At 51.4% G+C, this 19,295-nt stretch overlaps 3 protein-coding genes across 6 annotated transcripts; 1 reads left to right on the top strand and 2 right to left on the bottom strand.

The window, feature by feature from the left end:
• Nucleotides 1–334: 334 nt before the first annotated feature.
• Nucleotides 335–3,582, bottom strand: LRRN4CL (LRRN4 C-terminal like). The gene is made up of 2 exons (XM_024574488.3): nt 3,465–3,582; nt 335–2,999 (listed from the first exon to the last, which is right to left on the bottom strand). Exon 2 carries the CDS (start codon nt 2,992–2,994, stop codon nt 2,278–2,280), a length of 717 nt encoding a protein of 238 aa, XP_024430256.2. The 5' UTR covers nt 2,995–2,999; nt 3,465–3,582; the 3' UTR covers nt 335–2,277.
• A 685-nt stretch (nt 3,583–4,267) lies between these two features.
• On the bottom strand, nt 4,268–17,375 carry BSCL2 (BSCL2 lipid droplet biogenesis associated, seipin). Of its 3 annotated transcripts, XM_024574270.3 has the most exons (13): nt 17,279–17,375; nt 16,930–17,009; nt 14,937–15,152; nt 12,865–13,181; nt 11,387–11,468; nt 7,447–7,590; nt 6,502–6,636; nt 6,225–6,322; nt 5,258–5,399; nt 5,046–5,112; nt 4,825–4,896; nt 4,644–4,724; nt 4,268–4,507 (listed from the first exon to the last, which is right to left on the bottom strand). In XM_024574270.3, exons 3-13 carry the CDS (start codon nt 15,021–15,023, stop codon nt 4,365–4,367), a joined length of 1,368 nt encoding a protein of 455 aa, XP_024430038.1. In that variant the 5' UTR covers nt 15,024–15,152; nt 16,930–17,009; nt 17,279–17,375; the 3' UTR covers nt 4,268–4,364. The 3 variants fall into 3 exon arrangements, with proteins under 3 accessions (XP_024430038.1, XP_053779928.1, XP_024430040.1); XM_053923953.2 differs by having other exon boundaries at nt 16,930–17,351; XM_024574272.4 differs by lacking the exons at nt 14,937–15,152; nt 16,930–17,009; nt 17,279–17,375 and adding an exon at nt 13,822–13,896.
• GNG3 (G protein subunit gamma 3) lies at nt 14,007–16,986 on the top strand. 2 transcript variants are annotated; one of them, XM_045183159.3, is made up of 4 exons: nt 14,007–14,505; nt 15,529–15,754; nt 16,137–16,236; nt 16,494–16,986. In XM_045183159.3, the coding sequence occupies exons 3-4, from the start codon at nt 16,138–16,140 to the stop codon at nt 16,620–16,622; spliced, it is 228 nt and encodes a 75-aa protein (XP_045039094.1). In that variant the 5' UTR covers nt 14,007–14,505; nt 15,529–15,754; nt 16,137; the 3' UTR covers nt 16,623–16,986. The 2 variants fall into 2 exon arrangements, with proteins under 2 accessions (XP_045039094.1, XP_045039095.1); XM_045183160.3 differs by having other exon boundaries at nt 14,247–14,264.
• Nucleotides 17,376–19,295: the final 1,920 nt, after the last annotated feature.

The following is a 19,295-nucleotide window of genomic DNA, read 5'->3' as shown; positions in this document are numbered from 1 at the left end:
ATATGATATAGGTACCGTGATTAGTCACAGGAAGCAGACACAGGAAGATCATTTACCTAAGGTCGCAAAGCTGGCTCCCAGCAGAGCTAGGATTCAAACCCTAGGGCATTTGGTGGATGCGGTGCGTGCTCACGAAACCGCTATGCTACGTCGCCTCTCCGAGGTGGTGTGAAGTACATCAACCTTGAAACTGGGAAACTTGGGCCCAAATCCTACCGATCTCGACTTCCTACATGTAACTTCAAACCATTTAGGAGCTCACATTTCTCATCGGCGAAGAGGTCATCCCTTCTGTTGAAATGATTGTAAAGATTAACAACACATGGAAAGCATGTCTTTTTCAATCGAATTTATTGGGATGGCACTGGTTAACAAAATCATACAGGTTCCAGGTGCACAATTCCACAACGTATCTGTACAATGCATTGTGTAAGCAAGCACGTCTTTCATAATGAGGTAGTTAGCCCTCATTATTTGCAAATGGATAAATGACGAAGATACAGGAAGCAAAGTAAAAAAGCACAAAGTATTCAATGGAGTGTGATGAGTGTATTCTATATAACAACTGCATTCTAAATTTATTCTAGAAGTCCAATAATAAAAGAATGATTAAATTGTGTAGTATTGCCTCTTTGACCTACTTCCAAGTAAGTACTGTACAGAAACACACAAACACGTAAGGATACCCAAACAAGGATGTCCCCATAGCAAACCCTGGAGACAACTTAAACGTTCCAACAGAGTGATGGCTACCATCAGTTAAGGAGTATCCTGCTGTGGAAAGTTATGCATCCTGCCCTGGCTGGTGTGACTCAGTGGACTGAGTGCCTGCCAAAAGGTTGCCAGTTCAATTCCCAGTCAGAGCACATGCCTGGGTTGCTGGTGAGAGTCAGATGGAAGTGTCTTCAAATCACATGGATGCTTCTCTCCCTCCCTTCCCCTCTCTCAAAAAAGAAATAAAAACTTCTTTTTAAAAAAGAAAGTTATGCATCCTTTAATATAGCTAAGGAGGCTATGATTGACCAAGAAGGAAAATTGTCCACAAGAAACAACGTGAAAGAAGAAAATATATGTATCACGTAAAGATCCGCTCTGCTCCAGACAGTAACATCTTGAGGAGGAGAACATTCACTTTCTGTGGTTCAGTATTACATGAAATTTGTGCTACTGTTATAGTTTTAAAAATATTGTTAAGAACTTTGAATCTTGCTTTTGGAAAAAAAGAGTTATGAGACCAATGAAAGTAAGGGTTATACTCTTTAGCAACGTAGACTTTTCTGCAACCAATTCATTTAAAAATAAATTCAGCCCTGGCTGGTGTGGCTTGGTGGGTTGAGCGAGGCCTGTGAACTAGGGGGTTGCAGGTTGAGTCCCGGTCAGGGCACGTGCCTGGGTTGGGGGCTGGATCCAGGCCCCAACTAGGGGAGTGAGAGAGGCAACCAACTGATGTTTCTCTCCTTCTTTCTCCCTCCAATCCCCTCTCTCTGAAAATAAATAAAAACCTTTTTTTTTTAAATCAAAATTATGTATACTACTCTGAAAAATAGGTGCGTGGGCAGGGAGTTGAAAAGGATTATGAAAAATTAAATGTTTCCCTCTTGTTTCCAATACTACTGTTGCAGGGGATACACAGTAAACACAAATTGGGGGGAAGAGGAAATCCCTTGGTTTTATTATTATTATTTTATTATATATTTTTTAACTGACAAGTTTGACCCAGAGAGCAGCTTGGGCTGTTCTCTCTTCTCCACCCCATGCCGGCCATTTATCCCCCAGCCTCAGACACAGGTGTGCGCCCTCAAAAGGCAGGAGGAGTGGTCTCTGGCCCCCAAGTCCCACCCTGCCGCAGCTCATCCTCAAAGCCCCACTGCAGCCACCGTGGCAGAGCCCTTCTAAAGCGCAGGGCGGGGGTTGCTAACTGCAGCTGACAGGCCAGATTGTGCCCCGGCCCTGGTCTGTCAGGTCCGAGGGCTAAGAATGCTTTTTACATTTTTATAAATGGCTACCAGATCGTGTAAGTACCTACATAATGTCTTCGATTTTAGTCTCTGGAACCGCAAAACCGACATTGTTCACTATCTTGTCCTTTAAGAAAAACTTCGCCGACCCTTTTTCTCCACTCCTTCCCAACTTCAGCCAGGAGCACAGGTGACATTCTGGGACCTGCCCTGAACTCTCGCAGGGAGCGCGGGGCAGCAGCGGCCCGAACGGCCTCTGAGAGCTCAGGCCGAGCTCCTGGGTGGGGGCTCTGCGTGGCCCAGAGGCAGGCGGGCTGCTTCAGAGCCCCACCGCGGGCGGGGTGACGGGGCGGGCGCGGCGAGGACAGCCGCAGCGCTGGCGCAGGCAGAAGTGCCAGACCAGGGCGCCGCAGCTCAGCAGGGCCAGCGCTGCTCCCACCCCCACGGCCGCGTGGACCAGGCTGCGGGGCCGGAGGGGCACGGCCACCCGGCCGCATGGCCCGAAGGCAGGGAGGCCCGCACCCTCGGGGCCCTCGCCACCCTCCCCAGGCACGCTGCTTACACCCGCTGCGTTAGCGGCCACCACGCAAACGACATAAGCGCCTCCGGGCTTCAGTCCCTTCAGTTCTGCTCGGCGGAAGGTAGAGTTGAGGAGGGGGCCCTTCTGGGGAGGTCCGCTGCCTTCCCAAAGCAGCAGCCAGTACTGGTGGACCGGGGAGGAGGGGGCACACCAGTGCACCACCGCGCTGCTGTCCTCGGCCACCACACGCACTTCTCCTAGGCGCGGTGGGGCGGGCGGCAGCGCAGGGCTGGAGAGCCCTGGGCACAGGCAGGGCGTCGGGCCCGCCCTCTGCAGCTCTTTGCACGGGACCTGTAGGTGGCGGCAGCGGTGGTAGTCACAGAGGACAGCAGGCGAAGGTGACCGCATTATCTCATCTTCCTCTTCTTCAGAGGCTTGAGGGGCCAAGTGCTGCGCTCTGGGAACCAAGGAGAAGGCAGCAGCCAGGAGCCACAGAGAGCAGGGAAAGCCCAGCATGGAGTCTGGAAGGGAAGGGGGTGCGGGATCAGGAAAGGCTGCTCAGCCCCCACCTCTCCAGGCCCCCGGGCTCCACAAAACCCCTGGGGACAAGGGGACACTGCTGGGGACCGAGAGAACAGGAAAGAGGAGGGGATGAGACAGCACACTTATTTGTCATCCAATTTCGGACATCCTATGTGCTCAATTTCAGGCAAAAAAGAATAAAAGGTGGTGGGACAGGAAGGAGACATGTGTGTACCCAGCAAGGTAGGAACAGTTAACGAATAAACCAAGTGCTGGGGGGAGAAGAGGAGGAAAAGATTTACTCAGCTGAGGGAAGAAAAGTGGAGTAATTCCCAGCCGCTGCGCAGAGAAAAGGTCTCCAAGAGAAAGGACAGATAAAACAAACAGGGGAAATAGGGAGGCCTGATCCTTGCCAGTTCCCCACCTACTCCTGACCCTCCCGGGCCACCCACCGGCAGCCTCACCAGTGTGCTGGCCTTGGTGTTTGCCACCAGACCTCCGTGAATTTCGGGCCCAGGGGTCCCCAGGAGCACAGGCTGCGTGGTCAGGTTGTGCGTCTTCAACTTCAATTCTGTTTTGCCTTGAAACTTTTATACCCTTCAGCTGTGATGTCACTACCTAGTCCCCCTCCCCCTGCCCCCCTTGCCTGGTGAGTGCCAAGAAGAGGGCTGGTCCCTTCAGAGGGTCTGAGTCACAGGGCCAGGAATGGGGGGAGCCGCACGCTTGTTTCAGCTGGAGGCCAGGATGCCTGGGTTCTAGAGGGGACTGGAATGTGGAAAGCAGCCGGGAGCTGAGAAACCAAAGGCTAAATCATGTGAAGGGATGAGAAGGGACACGAGGGAAGGGGCCACCTGGCTGGCATCAGAGAGGAAAACAGCTGTGGACAGCATGTGGCTTGCGCCACAAAATGCTGTTTTGGTAAAAATCCTAACACTTCCCTGGCTGTCATTTCCTGCCTTCTGCCTCCCAGTGGACGTAACAGGAGGGGTGCAGAGGCCTGATGTAGCCCAGCTCTCCAGACCCGCCCTACACTATCCCCCTCCCAGAGGGAAATAGAGAGTCACGTGGATGGAATAGGCCAGAGAGGTTTTCTCTCCTTGCACTCCTGAGGCTTATGAAGGAAAACAACTGTGTTTAATCCAGGGTTTGGAGGCCTTCCTCATCTGGCCCCAGAGAAGACAGCCTCTGCCCATCAGGGCTGGGGGGTGCCTGGGGAACACAAGGTTTTCAAATGACCCTGAATCAATTTCAAGAAGAGTCAGGGAAGTCGCTGGCAAGAATATAGTTTATTGGGAAAGCCACAAAGGCAGAAGGGAAAGGGTCCAGTGGAAAGGGTTGGAGTGTGGGTCTCTGCCCTGTTCTCTTCAGGAGCTAGAGCAGGTGGGGTGCCGCTGGTGAGAGCTCCCAGAGGGATCAGAGCTGCCCAGGGTCTCCGGGGCCAGGGCCGGGGTGGAAGCAGGCAGGTTGGCCTCAGTCAGCAGAGCTGCATCTTCCCAGGAGCCTGAACCTGGGCCAGGGGAGGGAGAAATTCCAAATGGGAAATGATATAACCAGGGGTCCCTTGCCCCAACCTAGTGCAGCCCCCTCTCCACCCTCATGCCACCCCCCAGCCCACCCTGGTCCCTACACAGGGTGTCCCTCACCATCACTGGCCTCTGGCTCTAGCTCTTCCTCTCCATTCTGGGGCTGCTGATCTGGTTTTTCCTCCTCAGACAGCTGGCCCTCTGCAGCCACAAGGGGAGATGCAGAGGTCAGGCAAGAAGCTGAAGGGGCCAGCTAGGAGGAGGCAGGAGGAAGGGATGGAGGATGGCTACAGCACCATACCTGTCCCTGAGGGATCTTCAGGGCTCTCACCGTCCTCTGTGACGTCTGGCAGCTGGGTTGACTCCTCCTGGCCTTGGGACAGAGGGCAGGACAGAGCCAGGATGGCTTCACCCGGACAGCAGTGCCTTTCCTTTGACCCTCTGCTCAGTGTGTGAGCCTTAAGCCTCCTACTGGATAGGGCAGGAGCCCCCTGTCACCCGGCCCCCAACCACCACCGTTACCTAGCTGACAGGCAGAGGACCTTCCCTGGGCTTCCTTCCGGGACCCGTCCCTTTTTCGGATGTTCACCTGTGGAGGAGACTACTCAGCAGCAAAGACTGATGTCCCTCGCCGGGTGATCGGGGGGCCCTCACACCCGGGGCCCCAGCGCACCCTGGCCCACTCCCAGTCAAAGAAGCATCACAAAGGGCAGAGGAAAGGGGTCCTCAGAGACCTGCAGGGCAAAGCGGTGTCGGGGCCAGATGCCTCCCCACATCCACTGCATGTAGCTGAACAGCACGATGACGCTGAGGAAGGTGAAGTTGCTGGCGACACCTATGAAGGCGCAGGTCATGGGGAAGTTGTATAGCAGGTACCTGCAGCAGGAAGTAGGGACAGAAAGGTAGCAGTTCCAGGCACCAGCCTTCTCAGAAGACAGCAGTTCTCAACTCTGGCTGCACATCGGCATTCCCTAGGGTGCTTTCAGAAAGTCTGATGGCACCCTGGCCGGTGCGACTCAGCTGGTTGGAGAGTTGTCCCATACACCAGATGGCTGCAGGTTGAGTTCCCTGTCAGGGCACATGCCTAGGGTGCAGGTTTAGTCCCTGGTCAGGGCGCATGTAAGAGGCAATTGGCTGATGTTTCTCTCCCCTTGCCTCCCCTTCTCTCCCTGAAAATCATTAAGTGTACCCTTGGGTAAGGATTAAAAAAAAAGTCTGATGGCCAGAGGTGAACCCAACAGATTCTGGTTCAGTTGGTCTGGTGCCATAGCCCAGGCATCAATGTTTTTAAAAAGTTCCCCAGGGAATAAACGAACAAACAAAACAAAAGCAAATTCACAGCTGCAGACAAAAGACTGGTAGTTAGCAGAAGGCAAGGGGCTGTTGGGAGGGCAGAATGGGTAAAGGGGCTCAGTGGTACTGTGATGGGTGGAGAAGGACTTGGCAGTGAGTATGCTGCAGTACAGAGAGTTGGTGAATTATAATGTTGTATACTTGAAATGTCAGAAACCAATGTTGAAAAAGTAAGAGAGAGAGAGAGCAAGAGAAAGAGAGAAAGAAAAGGTTCCCCAGGAAACTGATTTGTGCGGCCTGGGTTGAGACCCTGTAGCCCATGTAAAACCTGTTATCTTTGCTTAGGACCCTCTTTTCTTAAGGGCAGCCCCAGGGCAGCCTCCCAAGCACGCTTCGGTGGTCCCTCACCTGAGCCCAGAGAAGTGGGCGTGGATGCGGAGGTAGGCTCCGTACAGCTGGATGCGCTTGCTGTGTACTTCGATAATCGCTCCCGTGGTTGGCACATACTGCAGGGTTGGGGGTGGGGGGGTGGTAGCCGCGTCAGGCCAGGATCCTGCTGCTGTCGATGTGAGGCCCGCTTCCAGGCTCTCTGTTGTTGTCCCTCCTCACTGAGCCCAGAGGCTCCTCAGGCAGAACTCTGCGCTTGTGGGGAAGGCCATCTCCTAGTCTCCCTTCACCCGCTTACCGAGTTTTCTCTGTATTCTGGGTACAGCTCCACCTCCAGGAGCTGCTTCTGCTCTGCAAACCCAAACAGCAGCAGGCTCGAGAAGACCAGTGTGTCGAGCATCTGGAGCAGGTCTGAGCGGTAATGCAGCATCACCTGCCAGGGCAGGGAGGGAGAGGCTGTGGTCAGGCACCCCCAGGTTCTCACATGCCGACCCACCCCGCAGTCGCCCCTGGGAAGTCTATGAAGGCTGCTTCTCCCTCAGGTCCCTTGCTTCCTCGCTTTCACCTTCTACCACCCCCCGTCCGAGTCTTGGCCCAATCATTCCAAATGCTTGAGGGACATCCCTGCCCTTCCCAACCACATGTTTCCGTCCCAGAACAACGAAGGCCCCTCCTCTAAGAAAGCTTCCCAGGTTAAGCCCAACACTGTCTCGGATCTGCCTTCCCCCAAATAGTTCTATAATCCAGAACAGATCAAGGCACAGAGTACCACCTGAAGCTTTGTTCCCTGCATGGACATTCAGGGATTTGCTTCATGAAGTGGTCCTGTTGACAATTAAGAATGGAGCCTTGACGGTTACTGAACACCTACTATGTGCTAATAAGCACTTTGCATTTCCTCGTTGAATCCAGGCTAGGCTTGCTATGCGGAGTTACCATTACAACCGGTGGGGTTCAGTCAGCTGCCCCTCAGTCTGTTTCTGAGTGAGGGTTTGAGCCCAGGTTTGTCCAGCTCCAAAGGAGCCCATTTTCAGAGCAGTTCCACTCCAGACTCTACCCCGAAGCTGGACAATGCCACCAGCTATCCGGGGGTGTTTGTCTCGCTTGCTAAACTGACTCCTCTCCCCTGTCCTGATGCATCTGTGACCTCAGAGCGAGGATGTTTTCTCCGGAGGGCCCACCCCAATTTCCCAACATCTGCTATCATTCTCCACGCCCTCCCACACAGGCCACAGACACTTACGGAGCGTGAAGAAGTGGAGATGATTCGTCCGCCTCGGGTGTAGCATGAAATGGTGACCAAGAACATGCCCAAGCCCTGATTCACAGGGGACTCCGGCAGCTCGAGCTCTAAGGTGACACGGTACGGCTGTCCATACATCAGCACCTGCCCAAGGTAGCCACGTCTCTTTTCAAAAATACTTTTATTTTACCTTATTTTTTTTACTTGTCTGAAGGTGCCTGGCAGCAAAAACATGTATTTTTAAATTGTACTGTCCCTCTTCCACCTCCCCCTAACCCTCCAAATACTTGGCCACAACCCCCTTGGTTGGCCTTAACATGCCTCTCCGCCTTTCAGCCCAAGAAGGTGCTGCCCCCTTCTGGTGGCTGGATCCTTCCCACTTCTGAGATGCTGAGATCTGAATCAGACTCTTGCTCTATTCTAAGAAAGGGTGTGTCGGGTTTCTTTTCCAAAAGTGAACCATCCTGTTGCCAACTGGGCCATCTGTGACTCAGGCCTGTCCCCGGGAGGCCACCCCGCTGGGCCCAGCCTGCCTGCACTTACATTATTAATTAACCCAGTGCCAGAGTGCTCACCACCTCCCTGGTGCTCCACATCCACTTTTTGTCACTGTGGGTCCCTTATCTTGGTTCCATCGGCAGAACCCTGAGACTCCCAGTGGGAAGACTGGTTCTCTGGGATTAGTCTCGAAATGTTACAGACTGGCTCCCGTGCTCCTCGGATCCCTACCAGCTGTTTTCCTACACCATGACCCCTCAGGGTGGCACATAAGAATCCCACGGTGGTGGTAAAACTTTTTTTTCCTTTGCTATTGCAACAGATTAAAAAAATTATTCTTGTTTATTCTATTAGTTGTTCCAATTTTTCCCCTTTTGCCCTCCTCCTCCGCCCAGCCACCGCCCACCCCGCTCCTATAGTCAACCCCCACATCACTGTCCATGTCCATGGTCATTCATACATGTTTGTTTTTAACCTAAGAGAGAATGGGTTTGCTTTAAAGGTTGAAAAAAAATTGCCCTAGCCCATAGTGAACCAGCTCCAAAAGCTGGATATGGCTACGAGGGTCCTCTGAGAACTTTATCACAAGGGTAAAAGGTGGAAAACGCTGACCCCAGTCTTTATACAGATTCTTATTTTCAGTTGAAAAAATGGATTCCATGAGATTCCTAACCCCTGTATGGGTCAGATGAGTCTAAAGCAGTTGCTTCACTGAATTCTTTGCAACATTAAAATACTGGGTTGGCCAAAAAGTCTGCTTAGTTTTTTTCTGTAAAATAAAATACACATTTTTCATTTTCACCAATAACTTTATTGATTTGGATATTTTTAGTATGTCAGCTATCTCCCACTATTGGCTTGTAGTGGGTAGAGGCCAGGGGTGCTGCTAAATGTCTTCTTGTGCATAAGACAGCACCATAGCAAAGAATTATTTGGCCAGAATGTCAATAGTACCAAGAAACTTTGCAAACCACTTTTGACACGTTCGATCAGTCACTGCAACTTCTCCATACACTGCACAAATCTTTTTTTGCATTTCAGTTGAGTTTTTACCTTTGTTGAAATAATATGCTGAAAATATTGCATATTTTCTTCCATCTTCAATATTAAAATGGCTGCACAAAAATTCACCCATTTTGATGTTTTTTAAAAAACATGCTGATATGACAGCTGTCATAATACAATAATACGATCTAACAAAATTGGTTCCATTAAAGTTACAGACAACTAAGCACTACTAGAGCCATCGTGCGGAAAAAACTAAATGAACTTTTTGGCCGACCCAACAGTTCTGTTGGTGGGCTGGAGGGAAATGGGGAGCAACTGACTGCCAGCTAACGACGGGTATAGGTTTCTTCTTGGGGCGGTGAAAGTGTTCTAGAACTGACCATGGTGATGTCTGCCCAACTATGTGAATATATGTTTTAAATGAGTGGATTGCATATAACGTGAATTTTATCTCAATACAGATGTGTGTGTGTGTGTATGTGTGTATAACTAGAAATTCTATCTAAATAAATGTCATCTCCAAAGAGACCCATGGAGTGTAGTATCAGAACCTTGTGAAGGACTCTACGCCCTTGTTCACATGTGTCGGCCTGACGGGCGGAGTCTCCCTCTGCTCTCCCACTCCCACACAGTATTCTCCTTTCTTTAAAGGCCCACTCTGAGCCTCCCCATCTCCATAATCTCACACTGACCTCTCCAATTCTTCACAAATTCTTCTGAAATACAAATTCTTCTGAAATGCAGAATCTGCACCTTTGCTACTTAATACAATGTATAGATTTTTTTTTTTTTTAAGAGAGGGAGAGAAATACCAATGTGTGGTTGCCTCTCACATGCCCCCTACTGGGGCCTTGGCCCACAACCCAGGCATGTGCCCTGACTGGGAATTGAACCACGATCCTTTGGTTCTCAGTTTGGCACTTAATCCACAGAGCTATACCAGCAGGGGCTAATGTATAGAATTCTATCAATCCTGTGAGTTCCTTGAAAGCAGGACCGCATCTTTACTTTTAGCAAGGCGTTACACACAAAGTAGACACATTATTTCATCCATCTATCCACCCATCCATTCAAAACTGTTCACTGTAAATGAACAATGATCGACCTGCTTCAGTTACCAGAGATCTCCCCCCCACCCTTCAACTTTCCCCTTCCCTCCACATCCAGCAGCCTCATGCCCGACTGCCTGAGGCTCCCTGCAGCCCGCTGTGATCTCTACCATGGGCGGCCACACAATGGCACATACTCCCCCAGACACAGTTGCGCTGAGGCTTTGTCCCTAGTCCGCTCTGTATATTCCATTTGTGATTATCATTACCGATGCCCCCGAAGCACTCTGAATCAATGTCCTCACAGAACATTCTACAAGAGTCTCCGAGTTCCCTCCCCGAGCAGCAGCACTACAATGATAAACCTCTGTCCTGCGATGCCCAGCGCTCTGTCTCACTACTTTGGACTCGTCCACTTGGGGCCCACTCGCAGGACCCGGTGAGCATGTCTGTGGTAACGAGTTGCTGCCTGGCAAACTACAGACAGCACAGGATACACAGTTTCTCAGGTCATCTGTACTGTCAAATAAGGCCAGTCTGCACCCCCATCCCAGGGAACCCCAAACTCTGCAGCGTACACTCCCCCCTTCAGAGTGACTGTTTATTTGTATCCTGTGTTTTCTATCTTTAAGTCAGTGTGGTCCTAACTATCATTTTTGAAAAATAATTTTCAAATGATTTTGAAATTCTTCAAGTAAGTCTGACTGCTGATGATGTTGCTGACAGACAACTCAAAAAACTCTGGTGATCAGAAATGATGTTGCCCCTCCAACCCTCCAAGGGCCTTCTCAAGTATTCGGGGACTGCACGCTTTTTCAGAGTCTAATAAAGAAGGATGTATTCCTATTCTGCATTTGTTGGGGTTTCCAGGTTCGTTGAAGTCATACCGGCATCTGGCTAGTCCTATGACACAGTACCCTTTGGAATGGTAGGTTACAAATATTTGTTAACAGTTTCATAATTTTAAATACAAGCTTTCAAAACTCTCGGGTGGATTCCATCCTAGTCCAATGAAATAGCTGGTTTGTTAATTTGGGTTCATTTAGGTCTAAAACACACCTCACGTCGATACAGACTGGCTGGGACAATTTAAGGGGGACATTGCTAACATTGGCAGGAAAGAACAATCCATACAATTTACTTAGACTCTAGTTTTTTCTTTAGATTCCCTTTCTTTGTTTCTTTCTTTCTTTTTTTTTTTTTTGTCAATTCGTTCAGGTGACATCCAATCTGATCCACAGATTGGGTCTAACTTCCCATTCCTTGAGAGCCTCCCCTCCTTAGTCTATTACTCAGTCCCTGCTCTCCAGGTCTTTCTCAAGTTTTCCTTTTGATTTCAAGTCATCAAAGCACTAATGCAACCTCTGTTCAGATCCCATACTCACCCGATCACGCCCGCCCTTAGTGAGGGACACGTTGGCAACAGGGAAGGAGCAGAGTAAGGAGGCGGAGGGGTCACAGTCAGTCCTAAGTGAGAATAAGGATGACACTGCTAAGTTATGGAGTCCACCTTACGTGTCCGTGCCCCACCTTGGCCCCCCTACCATTCCTGCTCCCCATCCCTTTTCCCAGAACAGGTACCCTTCTCTGTTACAGGGAGGGAGCAGAAATACAGCCAGCAGATTCAATTGATTCTTTCATTCTCTCCCGGCTACTTCAGCTTATCTCCTCTCATAGAGCAGACATTCTTAAATGGCAATCTACAGACGCTTAGTTGAAAAGTTTCAGACTTAAGTGGTTCTCACTTGGGGAATTTGATAAAAATGCAGATTCCTGGGTCCCACCCCCAGATTCTGATTCAGTAGGTCTGGACTGGGGCCTAGTTAAACACAACTCCTCCAGAGGGATCCGCGGATGGTCTTTAAGAGGCTCAGGAACCCCCTAAAGTTATAGGCAAACCTGTAGCAGGACATGCATGGGCATGGAGCTACGCTTTTATGGCAGGAAGAGCAGTAGCTTCTGTGAGATCCATACCTCCTAAGAGTTTAAGCAGCTCTGCTTTAGAAATTACAGCTCATGACCAGGGACTCAGGACAGGGAAAAAATATTCTGGACTGCTGATAATGCCCTTTTAGCATCTCTTGATTGGTCCTATAGCCACTGTTAAGACACAGGGAGAGGATCTGGCAGGGTCTGTAAAATGGGGAGGCGCAGGATTCGGGGAGTTTACATATCCTGCTGTTCCATAATCTCTACTGTGCAATAGAATATTGGGAATGGAAGTAATGCAAAAGGCAAAGCACTGCTTTCCTAATACCTCCTCTAGTAAAAGCCAGGTTAGTTCTGAGATGACCCAAGGGGTTGGCTTGTTTCATTATCCTGCTGTGGCCCTGAGAGAGGTCTGATCCAACCTAAATAGAACTGACACTTAAAATGTCTAGAAGGGGAATTAAAAAAAAAAATTCTTTTAGCTCTGGCTGGTGTGGCTCGGTGGACTGAGTGACAGTCTGAACCAAAGGGTCGCCAGTTCAATTCCTAGTCAGGGCACATGCCTGGGTTGCAGGCCAGGTCCCCAGTAGAGGGCATGTGAGAGGCAACCTCTCCCTCTTTCTCCCTTCTTTCCCCTCTCTCTAAAAATAAATAAATAAATAAAAGACTTAAAAAAAAAAAAAAAAAAAGAACTCTGCAATTAAAAATAAATTAAAAAAAAATTCTTTTAACCAGAAGTAGAACTAGGATCCTAGACCCCTATCACCTGAAACCTGCTTTTTAACCTGGGGCTGTGAAAGGTAAGAAGTTACACAAGCACACTGGGCCCAAGTTTCCTCCTCTGTAAATGAGGGGGTTGAACTGAATAAGCCCTAAGGGGCCTTGCAACAATTCTCCCACAGATTCCTCTGCCGCGATGGAGGACTCCTCTCACCTGTAGTAGAAATGCACGGGGCTAAGGTGGCTGACTGTCGGCATGTAGGAATAGTAGAAGGAGCCATAGAGGAAAACAGACACCCAGAGCAGGAGGAGGATGGTACAGAAGAGCACGCCAAACTGCAGCAGCAGCTTGCGGGCACGGCCTGCCAAGACATGGCCCACCTCCTGGGCCCACAGCAAGGCAGGTACTGGTGGGTCATTGACCACGGCAGCAGGTGCAGTGGGTCTGGCCCCAGGTTCAGGCTTTGAGTTCCTAGCTGTTTTGCCACCTGGACGCCATCCCTGGCCATGAGATGAAGTAGCCGGTGGTTCCTGGAAAAAGACAGAGAGGAGGAAAGAACAGCTTCTTTCTGGGGATCAGTGGGGACAAAAGGGAAGGTTACTGGTCTGACTTTGAGGAACCAGAGACAGTAGAGTCTGTGTTTCATATGGCCTTTCTCCATATGACTGTTTCTCAGCCAATTATCCCTTCCCTTCCCTCCACCGTGCTCTGTTTTCCCCCAGTGCCAGAGCCCATCAGTTGAACTGGTCCTCTTGCCATCTGATTCTGAGACAGGCCACCTTGCTACTCAATCACAGCAACACAAAACATACAGAGGACGAGCGCCTTAAGATTAAGGAGCTTTCACACACATGATGACACTGAATCCACACTGCGAAGTACCGCACTGAGAGAAAGCGCGACGTGACGTGTGCCTAAAGTTGCACAGCCAGACTCAAAGCAAGCAGCGGAAGCGCAGTCACTGCCTCCCAAGTTTCTCCTCTCCTTTTGGAGCTGCACTCGCTCCCTGACCGGCCGGCGCCCCACCACGGGCAAGGTGTTCTGAAGACTATGGCTGCTCCCTGGCAACCCCCTACGGCTCGAAGGTGGACGCGGCACCTGGAGCCCCCAGTTAATTACTCCACTGTTGAAAAAACCAATTCGCCAGCAGCCAGGGCTCTGCAGACTCACCAGCATCGCGCGCTGCCTGGGGCAACGGCGAGAGGGACTTCCGCCTCCTGGGCACGCCCCGCCTTCTTCTGCAAACAGCCAATGTGGGTAAGGGGCGGGGCCTAGTCCAGGGGAGGGGTCCGACAGTGGGCGGGGCTAGGTCCAGGGGCCTGGCTGTTTGACTGCTGAGCTCCCACCTCCGCGCGCTCCTAGCTCTTTCTCCCCCGTGGCCCCGGTCAGTCCATCCTCCGGTTACCAAGACCAAAGGAGACAGGCACCTCCCTCCAAGACCCAAGACATTCCCAGGGCATGCTATGAGTCAGCAGCATCCACCTCGGCCTGCCTCTCGTGGCCGCAATCACGGCCGCCCACACCTGCACCGCCGGCCATTTAACCCCCCAAAAGGGGGAGAGAGGAGGGCATCCAGCTGGCGCTGACTTTTTCGCCCACAGCTCTTTGGACCGGTAGGCGTCCAAGACAGACAACATTCGCCCAGAGAACACTGCAGTGTGCAGGAACCTGTGCATCTTGCGCATTGGGCCGACGCTCTGGATGTCCCGTGTTCACAAGCATTTCAGCCTGGTGCTTTTCCTCCAGCTTTTACGATGCGTGATCTACTTCCTCCGACCTTAACTAGACTCTCCTTCAGAGTCCGCACAGCGCATTATCTAGACGAGGTCTTGGAAGGCTGCACCTTCTACTTTTGTATGTCTATATTCACCCCAAATATGAGCTCTCACAGTACCCTGGCCAGGTGGCTCAGTTGGCTGGAGCATCTTCCGGTACCCAAAAAGGTTGCGGGTTCCATTCCCGGTGGGGGCTCATATGGAGGCAACTGACTGATGTTTTATGTCCATGCTTCTCTCCTCTCCTCTCCTCTTCTCTCCTCTCTCCCTATCTCACAACAGTGCTTCTCTTCCCCCTGCCCCTTATTCTCTCTAAAATCAATAAAATTTAAAAATATATTTAAAATTATTTAAAGAGTTTTCAGAGGGTAAGGTCAGTGTGGTGGGCATCTTTACATCCCCAAAGCAACAAGCACAACGATGCTCTTAGACTAATACTCCCCCACCCCCACCCCAAAAGCCCATCTATTTCCAGAAACATCCACGGACTCTCCCCACAATGCACCCTACCTCTTCTTTGTCCGATTCTTTGATCTGGTCTCTGCGCGCCTCTTTCCCCCCACATTCTTCTCTTTGGTCTGCCATTTCTTTAGACATTTTCCCGAAGTACCTCGCTGCCCCTGGATCTTGCGCTCGAATCACTTGTAGCTAGAACATGAAGTGAAGATCCAGAAGCTGATACCTGTAGCTCATCACATTTTCCTGGATACGGGGAACGGAGGGTCCCTGAGAGAGAAACGAAGATTCATGTGATAAATGCTGTGTCAGGGTAGAGGGAGGAGGGGGATGCTGGGGGCGACTGCCCAGTTGATGTCAGATTTTCAAATGAGCAGGGTACCCCACAGCCAGTACACACTCCACTGCAGGGGCTGTCACAGGTTCAGACCACCCCATTTGAGGGGGACGTCTGCCTCTGCTTAAGCTCCTCTGGGGAAGGCTCTAGGCGACTCAGAACGGGTACAAGGGGGGAGGGGCAGGTATTGAGACAGTAACAGTGGGAATGTGCACAGGGGCTGCAGGCAGCAGCCAGGCTCCCCCACTGGCCAGGCAGTTGGTATGCTCCAGGATCTGAACAGCTCCTTCTAGCATCCTTCATCTGCAGGTACCAGCTGTCTGGGCAGTGCTTGAGCTGCAGAAACTGGGACCAGCCCTCGGCAGACCACTGACCTGACCCACCCAGTGGCCTTCTCTGTATTAGCAGCTTCTGCTGCTGCATCAGACACTTTCAGCTGCAACTCCCTGCAAGGTGGGGCACCCATCTCAGGCAGAAGGTTTTGGTGTACCCCACTGACTCTACTCCCCAGGGCTTCGGCTGTCTGTGTCCTCAGGTGAGTCAGAAACATCTTGCTGTTCCTCGTTGGGGCTCAATGGGGCAGGTGGGGATTATGCACCCTCCCCATCAGGGCGGGGCTCCTTCTGGTTGAGGCTTTCAGAACTGGGAACATATGGCTTGATGGCTGAAAAGCCTTAAATTATTTGTATGTTTAATGATCTGTGGCCTAGGCTCTGCGTGAGTTTGGGGAGCATCTCATCCCACCCTCTCTCCATTTCCTCAGCTGAGGAAGATGGGGATGGGAAAGTCCCCTGGAGGATGGGGATAAGAAAACAAAATATTGGGGCATATGGCCTCGGCCTCATAAGAGCTGGATGAGTGAGCATGGAGGGGGCCTGCAGTTGAGATTGCTCTGAGCTTCCCTCTCTTTTCTCCAGGATGAAAGGGGAGACCCCTGTGAACAGCACTATGAGTATTGGGCAAGCCCGCAAGATGGTGGAACAGCTTAAGATTGAGGCCAGCTTATGCAGGATAAAGGTGGGTGGGACCCTGAGTCCCATTAGTTGGCCTGGCTGTGCTGTATGTTCCCAAACCTCAGGATAAAAGATGCTTTCCCCCACCGCTTCACTCCCTGAGATCAGGGAAGGAGTCCCGGGCTCTATAAGAAGAGGTGACCTCAGGCCTCTGTGGGGGATGAGGAAGGAGGAAGGAGAAGGCTGTCTTAAAGGAAGGGAGACTGCAGTCCCTTTCAGGGGTTCTGGTTGGCTAACAATTCCTTCCTGGCTGTACCCCAGGTGTCCAAGGCAGCAGCAGACCTGATGACTTACTGTGACGCCCACGCCTGTGAGGATCCCCTCATCACCCCTGTGCCCACTTCAGAGAACCCCTTCCGGGAGAAGAAGTTTTTCTGTGCCCTCCTCTGAGCTGCCAGGACCCTCTCACAACTCACCTTATCCTCTCCTGAGCCTTTCCTTAGGTCAGTAACTGTCATCAGCCCTTGAGGGTCCCTTGCATACCCTTCCTGGCCCTTGCCCAAACCTGTGAGGTTATCTGAAGCACAAGGCCCTCCCCTCACCTATCTGTCCACCCCATTTCCATGCCCACCGGGGCACCCTTTGCCCCTCCCACAATAGGGCCACCAGACTCTTGCCAGCTTCCTGCCCGCTTCCTTCTGTGACCCGCTCACACAATGGAGAGAGGGATGGGCTGGGTGCTTGCTCCCAGTCTCACCTGGAGCTATTGGAAGGGTAAAGCCATTTGAAGAATAAAATCATCCATAGTCTCAGAGGTACAGCTCCTGTGTTACAGTTCTTGGGGGAGAGGATCATCAGTCATTAGATGTGGGTGTGGGTGTGGCAGTTGAAAGGCTGCCACAGGGAACAGGGCCAGTCAAAGCAGGTTAGACAGTGTCTAGGATCGGAGATCGGTGGAGTTGGGGGAAAAGCAGGCGCGAGAGAGCATCTCAAGTGGAAGGATTGAGTTACACCAGACACTCAGAGGCTACAGAGAAAACACACACATACACACACACGCACACACGGGCAATGAACAATGAAGACAAGTGAAACTAAAAACAGACCAAACGGGGTGGACTTAAAGATGTATTCGAGAAGGCAGCGGCAGACGAGAGGAACCCAGCACCGAGGGGAGGAGCTCGGTTCCAGTTCCTGCAAAGGGGCCGGCCTTATTTCTAAGATGGCCGCGCCCACAGAGGGCCCTTTTCCAAGATGGCCGCCGCCACGGGACCAGCGCCAATATGGCAGCCTCACGTCACTGCGTTTCACCGTTCAGGGCTTCTCCGCCAGCCCCAAACTTAAAATGGCGGCCCCAGGCAACTAGAGTTCTCAATATGGTCCCTTCCGTGCTTGTCTGATCTGTCTCAAAATGGCTGCCCCTGCCCTCCCAAACTCGATACCCACTCCTACACCTCCTCCCAGAGTCTGGAAGACCATGTCACGTCACCACGATCCAGGTGAAGGCACACGGGAGACTACAGCCTAGGTTCATGGGAGGGGGGACTTCAGCAAGCACTGCGTAGCAGGCTCTGGTCGTGTGGATCTTGCGAGGAGGCAGCCTAGGTAGGTTTCTAGATCGCAGAACAGAGGTTCCCTTTAGATCGTTAACAGAAGGGTGCTGTCAATATTGGCGCCGTTTATTTCCGGGCGTCTTTCCTCCTCACCTTCTGGCGTCCCTAGGAGTTGGATAAGCCCGAGGGTTCTCTGGGGGAACTGGCGCTCACTCTGCTCCCACCTCCCCCTCAGGCCCATTTTCAAGAAGCAATTTCCCGCCCCCAGTGAGCTCACGACCCCTTGTAGTGGTGCAACATGCTGCCTGGCCAGTGGCCAGACCTAAGACTTAATGTCTCACAAGCGCCTCGGGACTCAACCTGGCGGACTTATAACCCTCAGAATGCCTTTTTAGAAGCCTTTTCCTTCCAAGGGTGAACATACTGAGGAGGGATCAGGGTCAAGGCAGAGAAGGTTAACAGTCCCAGGATGTCTGCTGCTACGGATTGTCAAGACCCCCCAAATTCAGGGACACAACCTTCCCAGGGGAAGCCTAGGCGAATTCATGTTTTGTGCCTGGATACTTTCGGCGGGGGTGGGGGAGGGTGGCAAGGGGATGCCTTTAGTAATAGGATGGTGACCTGTATTATAGACAGCCTATCACCCCCGGGTTCCCCACACCTTCACACAGAAGTCAAGGGGAGAGGGAGAAAGGAAACTGGGGAAGTAACCAGGTTGCCTTCCTCAAGTGGGAACCTACACCTTGTCTGTTCAGCAGCTGTCTTAGTTCCCTTTTGGTGCTTCGTGAAACCCCTGCATTCTGACAGCACCTGGCACACAGCCAGCCCTCAAATTCCCAGCGAATGGAGCGTGCTATGCCTGCTCAAATGGCAAGCAGGGCAGAGCTGATCAGGAGAACCTTTCTGTTCCTAATAGTGTGTCCTCTAAGCGAAAATTTCCACATCAGCTCAGACTTGGTAAAAAGCCCGAAGTGCTTAATAAATGTAATCGAGATATAGATTTAATTAAAGCCTCCGCTCATTTTTTTTTTTAAAGGATTTTATTTGAGGGGAAGGGAGGGAGATTGAGAGGGAGGAAAAAAACAGTGCGAGAGATATCCATTGGATGCCTCTCATGCGCCCCCTACCTGGGACCTGGGTCCCAACCCAGGCATGTGCCCTGACTGGGAATTGAACCAGTGACCTTTCAGTTTGCAGGCCGGTGCTCAATCCACTGAGCTACACCAGCGAGGGCTCAATGTTTTGTTTTTTAGGAATTAGATGACAGTTTTATGGGAACTCCTTAGTAGGTAACTGTCTCTAAGATTTTTATTTATTTTTAGAGAGAGGAGAAGAGGAGGAGAAAGGATGGGAGAGAAACATCAATGTGTGGTTGCCTCTCACATGCCCCAAGCTGGGGACCTGGCCCACAACCCAGGCATGTGCCCTGACTGGGAATCAAACCGGCGACCCTTTGGTTCACAGGCCTGCACTCAATCCACTGAGCTACACCAGCCAGGGCAATTTTCCTGTATACTCAATTTTCATACTGCTGCAGCCCTAGTTGGGGGAAAAGGGGGGCTTAAGAAAC

Source organism: Desmodus rotundus, chromosome 5 (assembly GCF_022682495.2).
Source record: "Desmodus rotundus isolate HL8 chromosome 5, HLdesRot8A.1, whole genome shotgun sequence".
Classification (NCBI taxonomy): Eukaryota; Metazoa; Chordata; class Mammalia; order Chiroptera; family Phyllostomidae; genus Desmodus; species Desmodus rotundus.
The sequence above is the reverse complement of the archived record's forward strand: the minus strand, read 5'-3'. Positions and strand labels throughout refer to the sequence as shown.

Bases quoted from the DNA above. Each gene is read 5' to 3' on its own strand.
- LRRN4CL (XM_024574488.3), bottom strand. From the start codon at position 2,994: ATGCTGGGCTTTCCCTGCTCTCTGTGGCTCCTGGCTGCTGCCTTCTCC.
- BSCL2 (XM_024574270.3), bottom strand. From the start codon at position 15,023: ATGTCTAAAGAAATGGCAGACCAAAGAGAAGAATGTGGGGGGAAAGAG. The intron at 5,400-6,224 runs GTGAGGGACCAC...TTCCTGCTGCAG, and splicing joins GCCCACTTCTCTGGGCTCAG to GTACCTGCTATACAACTTCC. The intron at 4,897-5,045 runs GTAACGGTGGTG...CTCTGTCCCAAG, and splicing joins GTCCTCTGCCTGTCAGCTAG to GCCAGGAGGAGTCAACCCAG.
- GNG3 (XM_045183159.3), top strand. From the start codon at position 16,138: ATGAAAGGGGAGACCCCTGTGAACAGCACTATGAGTATTGGGCAAGCC. The intron at 16,237-16,493 runs GTGGGTGGGACC...GCTGTACCCCAG, and splicing joins CCAGCTTATGCAGGATAAAG to GTGTCCAAGGCAGCAGCAGA.